Source organism: Alternaria dauci, chromosome 3, assembly GCF_042100115.1.
Source record: "Alternaria dauci strain A2016 chromosome 3, whole genome shotgun sequence".
In the NCBI taxonomy this organism is placed as follows: Eukaryota; Fungi; Ascomycota; class Dothideomycetes; order Pleosporales; family Pleosporaceae; genus Alternaria; species Alternaria dauci.
The window spans coordinates 1,246,036-1,265,201 of NC_091274.1; the positions used below are offsets into that span (position 1 = coordinate 1,246,036).

The 19,166-nt window shown below is 51.8% G+C and overlaps 5 protein-coding genes across 5 annotated transcripts; 3 read left to right on the forward strand and 2 right to left on the reverse strand.

The window, feature by feature from the left end:
• Positions 1–287: 287 nt before the first annotated feature.
• On the reverse strand, positions 288–1,300 carry ACET3X_004069 (uncharacterized protein). The gene is made up of 4 exons (XM_069450233.1): positions 1,163–1,300; positions 1,063–1,110; positions 931–1,005; positions 288–849 (listed from the first exon to the last, which is right to left on the reverse strand). The coding sequence occupies exons 1-4, from the start codon at positions 1,166–1,168 to the stop codon at positions 568–570; spliced, it is 411 nt and encodes a 136-aa protein (XP_069308047.1). The 5' UTR covers positions 1,169–1,300; the 3' UTR covers positions 288–567.
• Positions 1,301–1,678: 378 nt separating this feature from the next.
• On the forward strand, positions 1,679–2,137 carry ACET3X_004070 (uncharacterized protein; the record flags this gene model as incomplete). Its single annotated transcript, XM_069450234.1, has 2 exons — positions 1,679–1,712; positions 1,776–2,137. The coding sequence occupies 2 exons, from the start codon at positions 1,679–1,681 to the stop codon at positions 2,135–2,137; spliced, it is 396 nt and encodes a 131-aa protein (XP_069308048.1).
• A 1,042-nt stretch (positions 2,138–3,179) lies between these two features.
• Positions 3,180–4,845, reverse strand: ACET3X_004071 (uncharacterized protein; the record flags this gene model as incomplete). The annotated part of the gene is made up of 6 exons (XM_069450235.1): positions 3,180–3,182; positions 3,376–3,728; positions 3,776–3,913; positions 3,964–4,544; positions 4,598–4,683; positions 4,735–4,845. The coding sequence occupies 6 exons, from the start codon at positions 4,843–4,845 to the stop codon at positions 3,180–3,182; spliced, it is 1,272 nt and encodes a 423-aa protein (XP_069308049.1).
• Positions 4,846–5,079: 234 nt separating this feature from the next.
• Positions 5,080–5,883, forward strand: ACET3X_004072 (uncharacterized protein; the record flags this gene model as incomplete). Its single annotated transcript, XM_069450236.1, has 3 exons — positions 5,080–5,136; positions 5,224–5,723; positions 5,772–5,883. 3 exons carry the CDS (start codon positions 5,080–5,082, stop codon positions 5,881–5,883), a joined length of 669 nt encoding a protein of 222 aa, XP_069308050.1.
• An 8,109-nt stretch (positions 5,884–13,992) lies between these two features.
• ACET3X_004073 (uncharacterized protein) lies at positions 13,993–17,590 on the forward strand (the record flags this gene model as incomplete). The annotated part of the gene is made up of 2 exons (XM_069450238.1): positions 13,993–14,391; positions 14,456–17,590. The coding sequence occupies 2 exons, from the start codon at positions 13,993–13,995 to the stop codon at positions 17,588–17,590; spliced, it is 3,534 nt and encodes a 1,177-aa protein (XP_069308051.1).
• Between the last annotated feature and the right edge of the window lie 1,576 nt (positions 17,591–19,166).

Below are 19,166 nucleotides of genomic sequence, written 5' to 3' on the forward strand. Positions count from 1 at the left end.
TTCCACGGTCGGTCGGGTGGGGGATGGAGGATATGCCATGTGACTAGGGATAGTACGCGATCATGTCCATATGGACGAGCAGATGATTAAATAGCCGATACCACTTTCATCCCATACCTTGCCAGGTGTTCCGACACAAACGAAGAAGCTTGTCTTTTCTGGTTTGTACCAAACATTGCTTCTACAAGTCTTCTCTCTGTTTTACATGGATGTGCTCACAAGGAAAACATGATGTAGTGTCGAGGGTATGTCAGGAGATGATGCGTGAAGTAGTAGGTTTCAATGTTGTAGGTATCAATTTCGCCATGCCGACGGGAAGAAGCGCAAGACTATGCACACACACAGTGGTTTCAACGCCGTACCCAGGAAGAGAAGCCCAGGGATTCCCAATCATAAAACACTCTCAGCTTTCTTGTCGACCCTCAGCCTCAGCAAGCCACTCATGTAGCTTTCGCTAGCCCCTTGATGCTGGCCAGTCTGCGTCCTGCCCACCTTGTTCGATCCTCTGGATGGAAGATGACATGGCTCACACCTGGGACCATCAACGCCCTTGGCATTACTATCCTTCTAGATAGCAATCCAGGTGATGGTAATGACAATGTCCATGCCCTTCTTCTCGGCAGCCTCCCACTTGTAGCTGTATGTGCCGTCCTTCTCGTTGTTCCAGAAGGCGCCAACAGCGCTGTGCATGCCGCGGCGGCCGTGCTTGTCGGGTTCCGCGGGAGAGCCAATGTGTTGGATGACGGTGCTGTTGGCGATGTACTTGTAGGCAGGCTGCGCGGGAGCTTCAGGGGTGGCGGTCTCGGATGAGGGGGTAGTCTTGCTGATGAGCGTCTTGAGTATGTATTGCTAGGGCACATGTCAGTAGACGATGGAGGCGGTTGGACATTGCGTGCATGGTTGCGCAAGCTAGTCCGACCAAAAACTTACAATGATCTCGCTGTTCCAGTCGCCAACCTTTGAGTGGTCGTATGATTCAGCGGCGCCGATAGCTTGCTCGCAGGCCTGTGCAGTTTCGTTAGCTCATGCAGCCTCATCCAAGACGCATGCAGGGCAGCGTACCTGCTGAGCAATGTGCTCCAGTTCGGAGGTGGGAAGCGGTGACGCGGACTGTCTCTCTGTCAGTATGCAACAGCTTCTGCTTGCCGAGCAAGACGCTTACTGCCATGGTGTTGACTGTGCGGTATAGTGATGTTGTGAAATGTCGGGTTTGGGCGTCTATCGATGTCTCAAGCAGTAATGCAGTGTGATGGGACGTAAATGTCGTGTTTACTCCCAACGCTCAGTGTTTGGACAAAGCTAGCGTCGGCGGCCGGACTTGGATAGACGTGGCAGGTGCGCCCTGCGCGCAGGGACCGGGCCATCCCCGCATGCAGCCTCGCCGGCAGCCAATCAGGGCTGCGTGCGCTGCACTGTCACGTGGGCAACATGATAGGCCAAGAGAAGTCGCGAACTTGCATGGGTTTCCCATCGCGACCCGCATCAACGAGAGCTTTGACGGCATTGCAGTGCAGACTTCCTTTCCTCGCCGTGCTCCTGCCACGACCTTCTCCCTCTGAAGCTGCACCGCATCCAGCCTTGGCTTCCTCGGCACCACTCAATCCACCGATACCCAACGTCAAGCGAACCTCCGGAAAGCTCGCGTCGCAACATCAGTGGGGCCATCACCACCATCGTCATGTCTACCCAACCGCTCCTCCAAACCGCTCCCGGTTCGTCGCGTCCTGTGGCTCCAAACACACAAAAAAGAAAAGCCTACTAACGCTCGCCTCTAGGCAAGCGCATTGCTCTCCCCACGCGCGTCGAGCCCAAAGTCTTCTTCGCAAACGAGCGCACCTTCCTCTCGTGGCTCAACTTCACCGTCATCCTCGGCGGCCTCGCCATCGGCCTGCTCAACTTCGGCGACGGTGTTGGCAAGATCTCCGCCGGCCTCTTCACTCTCGTGGCCATGATGGCCATGATTTACGCCCTGTTCACCTTCCACTGGCGCGCGAGAAGCATAAGGCTACGGGGCCAGGGCGGCTTCGACGACCGACTGGGTCCTACCATCCTGACAATTGCCCTCTTTGCAGCCGTCGTTGTCAACTTCGTGCTGAGGTTGACAATGGGTGGTGAGCAACACCACGGCAAGAACTAGGAGAGATACCAGCATGCAAGGTGCGCGCATTAGCTGCCATTACCTGACAGTTTGTGTGCGTAGTGACTTGGACACCTACCGCTCGGCCGAATATGATGGAGGGCCGTAAAAAGAGGCAATTTCTGACCGTCAAAACATACTTGGGGAAGCAGAATTGGTAAAGATGACATATTAGGATGAGTTGCAAGGGCGTTTTGTTATTAAGGTGAACATGGTCATGTTTTCAAGAGTTCTGTACAATTACACAATGACATGGATGTCGAATTGAGCTGCCCGTTATGCCGCTTCTTTGGTTCTACCTTGCTCGGTGTTGCGGCCACCCACTCATCCTCTGCATGATATCTTCATCGTATAGATTGCCCAAATCTAGAGAGGAAGACTTGAGTCGCGATGATGTGTACTAGCCAACGGTTTGCTGAGCTGATCTAGTAACGAGTAACATCTGATATCGATGAACGATCTCAGTTATAACCAGCAGAATGCTTTAGGATCAAACAAGGCAAAACTTTCTCAGTCCACCCTATCCACTATTCGGCCATCCCCAAAAAAAGATTAGACGAGACAAAAGTTCCCCAAGCTGCTAAACAGAAGTAAAATTATCTGGAGTGGCTAATACCTCGAACAAAATCACCCAATTCGGCGAATCTCTTGGAAATGCTGATTGCTTCTATCTGATCTTTTGGGGGTGGACCAAATAGTGGATACAGTAGACCGAAAATGTTTTCCCTTGAACAACGTTAGATTGATTCCTTGGAGACACATCTTCGGAGGACCAAGATTGCTACTAGAGCTCACAATTCCACAACCTTCATATGGTCCCAGTTCCAGCTCTACCAAATAAACCTCTGCAAATTGCCGGGCTCGCTGGACCACGTAAACGTACGATACAAAAAAGTATTCGAGACAGTCGCGTTGATAGCAAGCAGCCAAACAGTCTCCAAGACCATACGTACGTCAAACCCTCTGTGGTTTGACAAACTAGCTTGGTTGCAGGGTACATGCAACCGCCAAATTATCCATGGAATGATGAAATAACGAGGCTCTACTAGTGGAGCAGTAACGAGCGAGAGTGCGGTAGTGACCAGCCATATAATGACGAAACTTATCTGGCCGGCTTGGTGATCAGCCTTGTCTTTTGTAAGACCAACTTTACTCTTCTCCTTCTCTCTTTGCTCTTTCTGAGACGACACCGGCTCTGGTGGTGAAGCAAGCGCTTGGACGGTAATCCATGCACATACGTAGTACACTGGGACTGCGAGATACTTCAACGCGGGGTGTAGTCGAAGCATCTTGAAGACGTAGAAAACGTAGTGTCGGTTATCGGCCAAGGTATACGGATGGACAATGGTGTTGAAATGAACTGCAAGAAAGCTGACAGCTATGAAAAGCCCAGTTGTTGCCAATGTTGGAATCCCATAGTAGGCAGTATTGAGATGTTCGTGGCTCAATATCTGGAGACGTCTCGGTAAGAAAGTGACAATGGGCCTAAGCAGGGGTCCAATCAGTAGTGGTGCCGAGAACAGTGCAATGTACGGCCAGATGTAGAGCATCTGAGGAAGATGAATTGTAGCTGTATGGGCGGATTTGTCCCCTATCGACGTTAGCTCCTTGTCCATGTGAAATATAGTCTACGCTTACCAAGGACAACACTGCCGTTCCAGACTACGAAGCCAGCAAACAGAACTAGAAAGATGATATAGGGCAAGATAACCTTGAGTACGACCAAAGGCTTCCGCAAGGCTACAACAACTACGGACAGGACGAACATGACAACATCTAGTAATACATTAATATCGGCTCTGATAGCTGAATGCCTGGCGACGTACCTCGAAGACCCGCGTCTTGAACATGACAATCATATATTGCACCATGGTTCCAGCTGGTCTGTATAGCCGACATGATGTCTGAACTGGTTGAGGTGGTTGATGGCGCGTCCCTCTTCAGCGCATCGATGACCGCAAGCCCGGCGGGGAATACAGCCACCCAAAAGATGTTGGTTTGTCGAAACAAAAGTGCAAAGACTCCAAGTGCTACTGCGCTGGTAGTTCCTACGATAGTTCGCTTCGACATTGAATTCGTCAAGTACGCACTGTATGCGAATAACACCGACAGAGTCGACATCACATCTGTGTAGTACAACGCAGAGAAGAAGAAGAGAGGGGGAAATAGAGCGACGTTAAGGGCGGAATGAACGTCAACCATAAAGGTGGATTCTCTCGCAACAGGGTCGCGCCCCGGCATGTCTTCGTCCCTGTGCAAGCTCTTGCTTGGGGTATTACGCTTTCGAAGTAGACGTAGAATACCATAGCTCATAATCATGATAACACAAAGAGCTTCGGCGTTCAGAATTCGCAAAGACGATGTTTCACAGCCTAGGAATGGTTTCGATAACTTGGAGATCAAGTAGCTTTGGTCAATCGTTAGTCATGTTCGGCCAGCAGGTGTTGTAGGCGATCGTACAGGCCGGGCGGAGTGGTGATCTTCGGATCCCATGAGTAGTCACCTTTGCAGTATCTCTGGGCTTGAGGGATATGGAAGTACTCGTCCTCACATTCAGTCAGTACCTATTGAGAAACATCGATGTTGCTGGTACATACTAGGTAGGGGTTTGGAACTTCACGTAGCACTTGTCCATACCATGTGACGGTGATGTACACAGTAAATGCGATGGCGCTGGGTAGAGCCCACACCTCGAGTAATGGAGGCATCGGTCTTCTCTGGTCGACTGCTCCAGCAATTGTCTAGGAGAAAGGATGGCGTCACGTCAGTGGACAGGTTGAGAGATGCGGGTGATCCTAATCTAGTTAGCTTACCGCGGTCCGGGCGCGTCGTGCATCTCAAAACTTGGACAAACAAGGCCATGTCACAATGTAACGCGTTGCGACATGGCATTACCTCTTCCGCCGGGGCTGACGCCTCCCGAGATTGCGTTTCTGTGCGAGATGGAGCTCGTCACTGTCATACCGCGACAGAGACTCGAGCGATTGGAGCTTCTCGGCGTAGGTGTGCCCCTCCAACACCCCCGCCATACTTGGTTGTATATGCGTATTGTGTATAGGTTGGTTGTATTGATAGATACTTCATAGGGACCCATAGAGCCGCTAGTTCCTCCGCACCGAACAAACATCCCTCTGTGGCTAGCTCTCCTGCTCAAGCGACAGCGCCGTGCCAACATACTTCCACCACCATGGCTCAACACGCACTCTCTCAACGCCATCCTTGACCACGAAATCGAAGACGCAGACACCTTCTCTCCGCCACCCCGACTACCACCGCAGCCCTCGAACAATACGCTTCCTACCTCCCCACCGTTCCTGCCCAACTCGACCGCAGGAGGAGCACCAGACGCGTTGCCGTACCACTGGCTTGAGCTGGGCGAAATGCTGCTCGAGACAGCGTCGGACGACTTCGAGGAGCCAGACAACGTACGGAAGCTGCTGAGAGGTCTGCGGGAGGTACGAATGGCCAAGCTCAGGAGCGGTGTAGACGTGCTGGATGCAGGAGGTGGTTTCAAAATGAATGGCGTAGGAGGTATGGAGGTAGGAGAGGGAAGGACCTTCATTACTGGCGTTATCGATGGGTTGAGGTGCGCGTTATGCAACAGTATCAGACAATCGGTGCTAACAGTCAGCAGGAAGATTGCAGCGTCACGAGAACAACAACGCAAAGACCGAGACAGAGACGAGGCAGAGAACGGTTACTCTGGTACAGCCGACTATGACGACGACGAGATGGACATGCAATGAACCCACGCCCTTTCCAATAGCTGTTGCTATGCATCAGCTTTCGAATCGAGTAGATGCTGTACCAGAGCAACTCCCAAGACCAGCGACGAGCTGTCAGCGCCCGACTTTTGTTGTCAACCTCGTCCATTTCTCCGTCGCCAACCCGGGTGCTCATTTTCACGACGTGCATGAATTGATGATATTTCGGCACGGGCCTCGGCGCATTACTCCAGTACTCGTAATGCATTGCTGACAACTCATTTTGGATATCTGCGGCATAACAGGAAGAATGCGGCACTTGCTGGGTGCCTCGTTCACGATGCTACTTTAACGTGTTACACTAGCTGGAGCACTATGGTGGAACAAGGTGTTCCCAAGCCGCAACTCTTACAGTCACGCTACACATACACGATTCAACTCACAAATCGCTCGGCACTATTAACTGATGTATTCGAGTAGAACACGTTCAGAACGATCAGGGCGATCGTTTATACCTAGATAGGCATTCCTTTGCACCCGAGGCATTTACGAATGTAGCTACAACGCCGGTTTCTAGACGCGGCGAACATCGTTCCCATGACCTCTCTTATCCCATGTGTACCGGCAAAAAGCTCCGATGTATGTTTCCAGGGACCCTTTCACTGTCAAGGGATGAGATGCCCTCAGACGCAAGTCATGGAAAGTCGATATCGCCGAGCCTAGAACAAGGATCTGTCCTGGAGAAGGCCCGTCAAGGCCGTTCCTCGGCCCGCAAACAGTGTTGCGTGACAGCAACACAGGCAATATCCCAAGAGATATCCGATAGCACACATGAACGCCTCGATGCGAAGGGTCATGTCAGCATGCGCGTCATCATCGCCCGTGTAAGCATCGTATCGTTGATATGGCGGTTTTACGGTCTTGTTGGAGATGGTTGTGATGAGATTAGAGTGCCGGCGGAGCCGTAAGTTGCCATCCAAGCCATCCAAACTGAGTCGAGACTGCAGTACCAAGGGGTGCACGCTCGCCGAAAAAAAAAATCAGTTCAATTGTACTCGGGCGGTTGAGTGAATCACTTGAGCAAGACCGTGTTGTGGACAGGCTATAGGGCAGCAATGCGCGTGACAGCGTCGATCACTGCCCACGATGTGCGCACAACTGATTCATGTAGTCTCGGTGGTATGGACATCGGCAAGTGATTGGGAGCAGTCATCTCCTGCGCAAGACACTGAGGCGAAAACACACCTATGTGCACATGAAGAAGGTGGTCATGACAATGTCGTGCCAGTGTTGCGTAACGCATCTTCACGACTTGTCAAATATGAAACGTTAGCTCAACAACAACAATTTAAACCCCGCAAATGATTGAACAAGTAATCCCAGACACGCTCGCTGGCACTTCAGCCCTCCCGGAAGCACCGACACGTGGTTAAGACATGAATAGACATGGATGGGTCTCTCTTCTCCCGCCTCGCTCTGCTTGCGCTGTTCACGCATCTACCCCGGCAAATCGGCTCCACAACCATAAGCGAACAATATGTCGCAGTGAGGCTGACGAGAAGCTGACGAGAAGCTGACGAGACTAGTCGTAACCAAGCGTCTCGTCCTATCTGACCGTATAGCAATAGCCTCATAACACCATGTAAATTTTCCATCCTCCAGATATGCGCCCAAGAAGCAAGGAAAACGGCGTGACAGAGCATGCACATCCAAAACAGGCATCATGCATGTATGAGAAATACTTGTGTACGTGAATCGTGGTATTCATGCGCGACGTAAACGGGTACGAGTACCGGGGTTGTGAGTCATGAACGAGAAGTAGACAAATAGGTTGACTACGTGAGGATATTTTGATAGAGTGGTATGCTATCACATCGGTGTAGGAGAGTTTCAGAGGACGAGAAGGAAAAAGTAAAACAAAGTTTCGTGTATGCGAGGTGGTAGATTGGGAGAATATTGAGCAAAACGAGGAGCGTGGAGAAAAGTATATCTGTATGCAATGGTTTGAAACGAGTGATAAGGATCGAGCAACGAGGGAGGAGAGAGCCTAAAGGTATCCTAACATGGAGTGGAAGATCGGACTATGCTAGGTAGCATGCATTTTCATTGCTGCTGTCTTCGTGATTCACTCGGGAGCTTTATCTTTTGAGGTTCTGATGCGATCAACCCAGTCTAAATCGCACGGCCGGATCTCCAAGCTGGCCTTATGACGGCCAGACCTAGGTGATTGAGCTTCTTAGCCATTAGTGTGGGGTATCTGTGATACCACTGGTACTAGGGGTGCATGATGATTGAGAAGACGTATGGCACTCTAAGGTTGTATCGCATGTCAGACGCAACCCGAACCCGGCATCGGGCGAGTGAGCAAACCTCGGTTGAGAGCGTTGAGGTTTGTTTGCTATTTCGTACGAGGAGGATTCGTGTCGCGTGTGAAAATATTCTTCTGCGTATCGAATTAGAAAACAACCTTGGAAGAATGCTTGTTGATCCAAAAGCAGAGACTCACGCATGAGCCCCAGGTCTAGTATTAGTCTTTCTGCCGTTTTTTCGTCGAAAAAGAAAGATGACACTGTTAAGCTCTTGGTTTGATTTCTTTTTCCCCTCATATCCGACACGTTGCCTTGCACTATTTCCTTTCCAAGATTCCACGTCAGACCTTCCCGGACCTTCCCGAGACTATGTCGAACCCGACGCAGCTAGTAAACCTTCACCACCACCATCATCATCGCAATATCACACGTCGAAGTTCCACGCTCCCATCTCCAACACTGCAATACTCTACTGGGGTTCCAATAACAGCGTCCAACATCTCTCCATCATCTTACTTCTTCTAGTAAGCAATATAGCAAAGTGAAGAAAGTGAGACCGGCCTCATACGCCCCCGGTTTGATCTGATGACAGCCTTCTTGCGCACCTCGCGTTGTTACACGCAGTTATATTACTGTGTTGACAATCAGGCGAGATTTCAAACGGATGTGGTTAATCAGGACATAACAGGGATGTCGCGGCTTTTTCCGCGAATAGGCATGGGGCGGATGTACCGGATGCTGAGCCTGTGAGCTGCTCTATGGGGAATGGTGAGACGAGGGACCTGGTATGTGGGTTATAGCTGACGGAGAACTCGTGTTTGCGCGATAGCGATACGATGTCATATGAAAGTCATTAGCTGGTGGAGAGGAACTAGGTAGGGTTGATGAACTTTAAGTTGCAAAAAGATAATCAATGGTCCCAGTTCAATGCCTCATTCCCCTTGTATGTAGACGTGGCGCGGCGTGGCGAAGACTCCTTGGGGAGACGTAACATACTCCCGAACTACGCCGCAGGCAGAATTCATTTGCGGCAGCGGAGCTGAGATCCTGCAGGAACCACATTTTGCTCCTCAATATCGTTGTTGAAAAACGCCACATGGCTTCATGCTAAAGAGTGATGTCACTTCCTTGAGGCACAATGCCTTGTGTGTTTCCAATACCGAGTCAAGTCCGTACTCGCGCATTGCTCGCGTGCAGTCAACACCAAGAACACAATCCATCCTTGAAAACGACTTGCTAAACCAAGCTGAACGCAATCCTCCACGAGCATAATCAATCGTGCGTCATGTCTGAACATCGAGACAGTGGTACGCGATCATTGCAGTGGGATCCTACACACTGTGCGCGCGGAAGCGGAAGAAGTGTTGAGATTCGTGGACAACTGCAAGGGATGTGCAAACTGGTTAGGTACTGAGGCTGGCGATTCGTGCTTGCCTAGGCTCATCATCCTGATTCCACTCGGTCGATCGGGTTTACAGGATCTTGGCAGTGCCTTTTGCCGTGCCCGTTGTGTGTAGGCAGTTTGGCTTGCACATACTGCTCGAAGCAGAAGTCAGAAGAGATGGAGTTGTGCACGAAGTATCCGCTACCGGTAACCGCCGCTCAGTAGCTCTTTTACGCCGTCGGCCGTAGACATGGGCAGTACCACAGAACAGTTCGGGATATTGACCAAACCTTATGCAGACGCGGCAAATGGTCGCATCGATCGCTCGTCTCATCTGCATTGTGGCCCAGAGCTGTGCCGCATCGTGTTCGTCTATACCACGTCGTAGACGCGCACTCTTCTCCGTTCACATGACTTCCAGCTGCCCTTTGAGAGGGTCATTGGTAGCCGAGCCTCGGTAATGGTGCATCGGAGCGATGTCCGTTCTGCGATGGATCCACCATGCGTACCACGATGCTGGGTCAATGTTGGCTCTCGCGTGTAGATTGTGGCCTGGGCGTGGAGGCCGGTGGGATGTTTGCAGCGTATCTGTAGAAAAGAGACCGCCTGTTTGCAGAAACAGTGGCTACGCCATGAAATTGCGCGCACCGATGGCTAGTGCAGACAAGGTTGTCGGCAGCTACACGTCTACCATGACGTCGTGCTGGACTTGTATTGTCGACGCTAGTCTCAACATCTGCACATTGCGCAGCGATGAAAAGCTGGCTGGCTGCCGGCAGCTAACGTGTCCCCGCGGTCGGGAAGTTGGTAACTTTTATGGCCAAGCTACAGCTCCTAGCTCCCTGTGCGGGAGGTTGCTTAATGGGCTGTTTGTGATGGGATTTAGACAGAAAAGGGCCGATATGCTTGCTAAGTACGTCCAAATGAGCGAAATACATTGGGGGCGTCAAAACGATGAAACACTTTTGTGCGCCGTCTTCACGCTACCGCCATTAATAGGATTTCGAGATTGTTTACATAACAAAAGCGTCTACACAATGGACTACTTTCGGTTGAAGACAAGGTAAGTAGGCTGCAATGCCGATCTATCGACCTAGGCCTCTATTTAGGTCTGGTGCGACAATGGGGAATTTCCAGAATGATGATCAACAACAGTGCCCCTGGTGTTGATGTAGTTCAGAGGCTAATCATGTTCGTGTGCTCAATAATGCAACTTGACTTGGGGTGTACGGGCCGACATGATTGGCATCCGCTGTCACTGGGCATCACACAAACTCTGAACGGGTCCGCCGTATACGGAAGCATCGTCAACCGAAAGGCAGCGCCGCTCTGGGCGGGGTCGGTTCTGGGAACTTCTTTCGCAAAGTCGCCTGGCCATAGGGAGCAGGTAGTGTGTGTGCTTCGCCAAATCGATAGCCGCTTGGCGATTGTCAGTCCCGAACTCACTCTTGTCGTGACAGCAAGCCCTGGAAGTTTTACCCGCTCATGTTTGGTTTGGAATGGACGCGCATGTGACAATGTTGCAGTACCAGATTCCGAAAGACTATAGTGACCGGACGATTAGGATCTTGATATTGGAAAAAAGGAAACAACGCTCAGCCGTAGTGCGGGAGGAGGGTTTACGGCCTGCATGCAGCTCGATTGGGAAAGCGGAGACGCATATCAGAGCCTCTTTCGGCATTGAAGTAGGGAGCGTGCCGGACCTCAATGTGTCAACAGGGGTAGACGGTTCGAATGGAGTTTTCACCAGGTGATCGACGTCGGGATTGAGCGCACCTCAACTGTGACGATGCGGAGATGCTCGAGAAATGTGTCTGGCCGGGCCCAGCCGTAGGATGCTCGCTCGATAAAAACAGTCGCTCAACAGTGGGGAGTGTCAATACGGTCAATCCCGTAGTGGGGGTATAGTTCAAGCCAAAAACGCCTCGTTGCGGTCTTCAAGAACGCACACCAGACGTTTTGGATCACACTAGCACCACAGCAAGTGGTATCCATCGGATGTCGTTTGAAGCTACGTGGTGCGACCTGTCGAAGGGAAACAGTGAAAAAGGAGCGGTTCAAAATCACTATGTATTTCTAGCATCGTCCATGTTGCGCTCGTCATCAGGTTCCGAATACAATCGTGCAGAGGGCTGGTTTTTAGGGGCTGTTGTTATCCGGCAGCGGGCTCCTAGCGGAGGGTAGGACTGCTGGCCAAGATCCCACTCGTGCTGATTGTCTTCCTTGATGGATATGTGGTGGTAAAGGTGTTGAAAGGGACACCAGCCAAGATATATGATAGCCGGTCTAACACACACCTTGGTACCGGCATGTGATACCTTGGTAGGGGTATTGTCGTCAGGTCGCCGTCTCCAAGTACAGGCTGCTTAGAATCGTTACAGGCGCAGATCTATTGCTCTTAGTGGGGCGAGGCGGGTCGTTGCTTGGATCCTTCAAGTGCCGGGGGATGAAGCCCGTATTGACAATGACGTTTGCGGCTGCCGGGCATTATTACATGGCAATTTGGATCCCGCGTGGTTGTAGATGGTAAACAGATACCAGACTGCGCAGGCCCGATTGACTCTTGCTCGGTTCCGACCGTTCGGGGGATTCTAAACGGAGGCTTGCAGTGGTGCAGCCGTACGGACAGCGATATCTTGATATCTGTGCATACGGCCAATAGGACGGACTGCGGGCTCTGCAGAAGAAATTTGGGCTAGCATGATTGGGAGCAGTGCACTTGGACCGGGGAAGATGAGCCGGCGGAGGATGCCAAGACGAGTTAGGAACGGCGCAAGCAGTAGGGTGATCTTTGCTGCATCCAGACATCGAGTCTGCGACCGGGGAGAAGGTTCGCAGTGGGTCGACAAGCCTGATGCTGCAGGTCCTGGCTCGCGTCCGCGCTTGTGCGTGTGCTCTGCGGGCCTTGATGCAGGCGACGGTATGTTGTTATGCTTTGAGTGCAGTCAACATGGTCGTTGCCGCCTGCTGAGTGGCGATGCGATGGCATGGGAAGGGAAGGGAAGGAAAAAGAAGACAGAAAACAAAAGGCCTGTCTTTGGGTTTTGGCCCGTCGCTGCGAACAATGGATGCGGTGCACACTGACTGCTACTGCTGGCTCTTCCCGTCGTCGATGGCCGTGGATGGATCGGCTGGGTGAATGCAGTCGGTACGTGCACGGTACCTCGACACAGGGACTAGGCAAGGGAGAAATGCCGGGGACAAGTCCTGGCTTCGCTCGCCAGCACGGTCTCGCCGTCGCGATTAAGGATGCTTGTGGGCTACTGTAGTATAGTCAAGGTTGGGAGCAAGCCGCATCCCACCTGCACCAACGCTCCGTTAGCCCTGGCTCTGCTCCCCCCTGCAAACGCCTGACAGAAGGCCCCTGTCCTGTTCACACGAAGCTTTTCTCGAGTAGGCGGGCGGTAGGATCCTCCATTGGGATGTGATAATAACAGGACCATCCGTCCACTGTGGAGAAGGGCAATGCTGCGTCGTTCGATTGCACCTTGGTCGCCATCTTCTAACCCTCTGCTGGCAGCGCGTCTGTTTTGTTTTTGGTCGCTCCTTCCCTCGCTTGGGCCGCGACTACCTCACGAACCGTTGGAAGGGACCCCACGCTCCCCTGCTCAGGAAAGCACGACCCTTGGACGCCTCCAGGTCCATCCTGCTCTGCTATTGCCATTACCATTACAAGACGGCGGTCCTTCCCCAGCTGCAGCCCCTCGTTCGAGTTAGCTCTAGAGCCTTCACTCTCAAACACCTGCATACGTCCACGAGAGACAGACGGCGTCTGAGCTTCGACCTTGCTACCGTCTCTGTGTAACGGAATCGGCGCTCGTCCCAGCCCCAGCGAATCCAGTACTGCGTTTCACGACACACACGACGACGACAGGCCAATTCGTCGGCCTCGAATCCACACTGGGTAATTGCATTCACTGCAGCGTCAGTCACTTGCTTCACCATCCAGCATTCACATTACAGCGCGCTAGCCATCGGGTACGTCAGGCTCCGTTTGTCGCATCTTCTCCGTTGACATGCAAACAGTACGAGCTTCCAGCGTAGACGTGCGACTAGCACACATAATCTTAATCGTGTGCGATTGACCAACCTATCTTGCCTTTCTGTCAATCTACCTGGGCGACTATCCTACCAGATGCTTGGGACGTGTGCTAGCCGAAGTGCAACGTCCAGCTAGACGACTACAAGAAGCATCTCTCTTCAACATCTCATCCGCCTCACGTACTTGTCATGAATACCGACATGGCGTCATTCGTTCCTGAGCAAGAAGAGATGGACAAGCGATCGAGCGCACTAGTAGCGCCACTGAATATTCAAAAGTCACCAAAAAGGTCGCGGTCGCGTGTCGGCCGGGGCGTGTTCGGTCACAGCAGGCAGTCTTCATCAAGAGGCACTCTATCAAGCCGGTCGCAATCACAGATATCGCCTCCTCTAACACCCAAGACTTCTAGCGAGGCCATGGCTCAAGAGCAGCAACAGCAGCAGCAGCAGAAGCAGCATCCTCAACCCGTCTTCCACAACTACCTCCGCGCATTTTACCACTACAGCCCGAGCTCTACGGTATCTTCGTCAACCGACGAGTCGTCCATCACAGTCGCCATCAATCAAGGCGATGTCATCCTTGTTCATTCCGTTCACCCTAATGGTTGGGCTGATGGTACGCTCCTAGCTTCAGGGGCCCGTGGGTGGCTGCCCACCAATTACTGCGAACCTTACGACAATCCAATAATACGGAATCTGTTGACAGCGTTAACGTATCTCTGGGATTTGGTGCGCGACGGAGAGAACGGCGATCTCGGAGCATTCTCGAGACAGGACTATGTAAAGGGCATGATTGTTGGCGTGCGCCTGTTTCTTGTAAGTGAGATGGCTAACTCCATAGATGGCGCGTGTTTCTAGCTCATCTACTAACTTCAATCAGGAAAGGACAGAATGTCTACAGAAAGATTCACGCCTCATCCTCACCCATGTAAGCTTACGTCGCATGCGGAAAGCTCTCTTGGGAGATTTATCTACACTAGTCAAGACAGCCAAGACCTTGCAAGAGGCCTTGCAATCGAACGAACTCCAGGTCCCCGTGTTCGAGCACATGGACGAGCTTGTATTCAAATCTTTCAAGCTCGTCACCCGGGCCGTCCGGTTTCTTGACATCTGGACGACGGACGCAGTGGCGCTGTCGCTTTTCGAGCTTGGCGATGCAAGTAGTCATCGTCCACTCACCCCACCGTCCGACTCAACCGACGCTGCTGTGGAACCACCAGCAACATCGGCTCTTGTCGGCGAGGACAGACTTTCAGCCAACGGCTGCGACTCTCCAGTCACACAAGGTTCACGGTCGGCGCACGACGACTGGTACAACGCAACCGCTCAGCCCCCACGAAACCTAAGCCGCCTATCAGTTGCCTTCTCTTTGCCTTCAGAGCCAGATTCGATTCAATCACCAGTACTGCCTTCGCGCTCCTCAGTGCAGTCGAAACGTATCTCCGTGACGCACCGGTTGTCGTACACCGGTAAATCAGCAAGTCCGCGTAAAGGAAACCTGGCCACCGAGAAGCTGAACGCCGCACACGACGCTTTTTTGGGCTACATTGGTTCTTTTATTGGACTTCACCTGCAATCGCGGTCTTCCGAGGAGCTCGCCCAGATTACCCAACACTCTGTTGTTGCGTGTCGCCAACTCCTCAAAGTCGTCGAAGAAGTATGGGAGCGAGACTCGCGCAGATCCGAACAGCTGGAAGAGGCACGAGATACCATGTATACCCGTTTGACCGACCTAGTGCAAGCAACCAAGGATATGTTCGTTAATGCTGATACTGACGTCGAAGACGTGGTAGCGCCCGAGGCAGGGAAGCAGATCGTCGCTGCTGCCACAAGCTGTGTTCGTTCTGCTGGTGACTGTGTCACTAAAGCTAGAGTAGTGATTGAAAGGATTGGAGACTTCGAGTTTGAAGCCGAGCCAACTGGCTTAGGGCTGCCGGAAACAATTTTCAACGAGCCCGATTTGGAGAATCAACAGTCGGCCGCTAGGTCTGCGTCGCCCAAGCCTGCGGACACCGTTCTAGAGACGAACAAACCACTGCCTGCTACGCCAGTCGAGGAACGTGAGATGCCTCCACCACTAGTCATCTCAGAATCGAAGCCACTCCCTGAGGTGCCGCAACCCTCACCTCTCGATACGAACAGGCTCAGCCTCCAACCATTGTCCCAGCCTGTGACTGCTGAGACCTCAACCGCCGCGTTGTTCAGATCGTCTCGGTCGTCGTTGCCTCCTCTCAACGCGGTACCAACTCCGTCATTGCCTCTGCCTCACGCATCCGACTCCGTTGAAAGCCCTATGAGCACGGCCCAGGAAAGTTTCGCCGGTTCCACTAAGACGGATAGCATCTACGTTTCCGTGAACGACGGAAGCAGCACCTACTTCAGTGCCCAAGGTGATTCTGGAAGCATCCTTTCGCATACTTCTACACGTGCTACTACCCCAGATCATTCGCCTACAAAGAAGGAGAGTTGTCAAACTCTGATCAGCAGCTTCGGCAGTTCCTCCGAGCTTCGGTCCTTAGCAAGTGAGGATGTCGCTGCTGGCGAAGAGCACTTGTTGGAGACTACCTATGTGCATGAATTGATCTACAACAAGGAAGGTCAAATCTCTGGCGGTTCCCTTCCGGCGCTTGTAGAGCAGCTGACCACCTTCGAGTCTACTCCAGACGTCATCTTTGTCAATGCCTTCTATCTTACTTTCCGCCTCTTTACCACACCGCTCGATCTGGCGCAGTGTCTTATCGACCGGTTTGACTACATCGGCAGTAGTCAGGTAGTTGGTGTTCCGGTCCGTCTCCGCGTCTACAACGTCTTCAAGGGTTGGCTAGAAAGTCATTGGTGTGGCGAGAGTGACTGTGCTGCTCTGGGCGTGATCCTCGCGTTTGCTACGGGAAAGCTACGTGCAGCCATGCCTGCTGCTGGTAAAAGGCTTGCCGAGCTTACTTCCAAGGTGACAGAAGTAAGAGCTGGAGCTCTTGTACCTCGCTTGGTGTCTTCAATCAGCAAGACGGGTGCTTCAAACCCAGCTTTCACCCTTGCTGACAGTAACGTTCCGTCGCCAATTGTGACCAAGAGCCAACTCAATGCCTTGCGAGGTAGTAAAGAGGGTAGGACGCACTGTAGCATTCTGGACTTTGATCCTCTAGAGCTTGCCAGACAGTTCACCATCATCGAGTCTAGGCTCTTCTGTGCCATTCAGCCCGAAGAGCTCCTTGCCTTGGAATGGACGAAGAAGAAGGATTCAAAGGCTTGTAACGTCAAAGCGATGTCGACTCTCTCGACCGACCTGGCAAACTTGGTTGCCGACACCATTTTGCAGCTCGAGGATGCAAAGAAACGCGCAGTCGTCATCAAACAATGGGTCAAGGTTGCGGCGAAGTGCTTGGAGCTCCACAACTATGACTCGCTAATGGCCATCATCTGCTCGCTCAACTCTTCCATGGTCATGCGTCTCAAGCGTACCTGGGAACTTGTATCCGCAAAGACGAAGGCTCGCTTAGACGAACTCAAGGCGATTACCGACGTGGGTCGCAACTATGCTGTGCTCCGACAGCGTCTGCAGAACCACATTGCGCCATGCATTCCGTTTGTTGGCATCTATCTTACCGATCTCACGTTTATCGATGTCGGGAATGGCACTACGCGACAGCTTCCTGGTGACTCTGGTTCTGACAGCGTCTCTGTCATTAACTTCGACAAACACATGAAGACAGCCAAGATCATTGGCCAGCTTCAATCATTCCAGGTTCCTTACCGGCTAGCTGCCATCCCAGAGATGCAGGAATGGATGGAGAGCCAGATCCAACGAATGCACGCAAGCGATCAGGCTAACGTCCAGAGCTACTACCGTCGATCGCTGCTTCTTGAACCACGAGAGGCACAGCACTCTGTAAGAGGCTCCCCGTCTATTGACAACAGTGCGCAAAGCACCTTTTCGGCAGAAAGCCGAACGAATTCGAAAGACAAGTTCGAGTTTCTCAACTTCAACTTCTCCACCGCGAACCTAAAGGGTTCATAGACATATACACTGCGCTTCATTGCGCCTTTCTTCATCAAACGCCTCTGGATGGCGCCTTGCCCGACATATCCTAATGTTTGCGTTTCCACTGCATCTTTTTTTGTCCTTTATGTCACGGACACTTACGATACCAATGCCGGAGTCTCTTTTGTTTGTTCTATACCACTTCAGCGATTTCCTTTTCTGGGAGGCACATTCATATTTTGCAACGGCAGCTTACAGATATCTGCACAACATTTGATACTTTTTGCATAGCCATTGGGGCTTGTGAAAGCCTGCATCAGTCGGGCCTTTGGCGTTGGGAAGAGGAAAGAAGCCGCTGTCACGGCAAACGGTGTGTTGCTGTGATTGAGCGCCAAAAAGCGTTTCAAGAATGAGCATTGGAAGACAAAAGGTGTTCTTTTGTACTTGTAGAACCATTTGTAGAGGTGGTCCATCGGACTGGCAGCTCTCCTCTGAATGAGAAAAAATCCTCAAACAAATCTGGTGCATCCGTAGCGACAAATGCAAGTTGCGAGTGATGCTGGTGTTTATTACATGGAAGAGTCTTACTAACGAGCCTGTTCTGAGTAAGGTGTAAATGAACACCCTATAGAGGACCAAGGTATGCTGTATCTTGTGAATCTATTGACATACCTCGAATACGTTTGTTCATCTTCCATGATATCATTTAGGGACACATGGGTTCCATCTAGGATCGTAACGAAGGGCTGTGCTCTTTCCTTCCGGTGAGGTTTCCATGTGGGGTTAAAGCTAGCGATCGCAACCGGTGGTCCTACTACCCCTCCATCTCCCAGCCACTGTCGCGTCGCACAATCACCCTCGCATCTACAAAACTTCCTCGCTCGCCCGTACACGCGCTCGCACACTTACGATGTCAACACAAGAACTTCTAGTCGATGTGCGCTCCCCCAGCGAGTTCTCCACCGGCTACCTCACCTCTGACATCGCACCTACCGTAAATATCGAGTACCAAATCATCGATCAACTACCCGAAATATACGCTGCGAAAGGCATAATCGTGGGGAAAGACGATGCCATCACGTTGTACTGCCGCAGTGGTAGACGCTCAAACATTGCATTGGGGAGATTGAAAGAGCTAGGGTTCAAGAGGGCGAGGGATATCGGGGGGTTTGAAGAAGCGAGGAAAGTTTTGGATCGTGAGCAGGTGCAAAGACAATTGGACTCTGAACTGGAGAATAGCATAGGACAGACGGCTAAAGAGGCAGGAAAAGAAGAGGAACCCAAGAAACATGCTAGGGTTAAGAGCTTCGGCGCATTGGTGGATGGGCTGAAAGCACTCGAGAACTAAGAAGCGCAGGACAAGATGGAGAGCTGGTCATGTATGGAAACATACTAAGTATACGATCACGTCAATATTCACGACTGGGCGTCTAAACGGCCATTGCACGATGCGACAATACGGAAACGAGCGGGACGGCGACGCGAATGTCGGAGTATGAATGTATGAAGCCAATTGATTCAAGATGGTATACAGGTAAATAAATTCTCTCTCAAATGAGCGTAAAAGTTGGCTCCCTTCCCCCTTTCTCCATCTTCAAAGACTCTGCGTTCG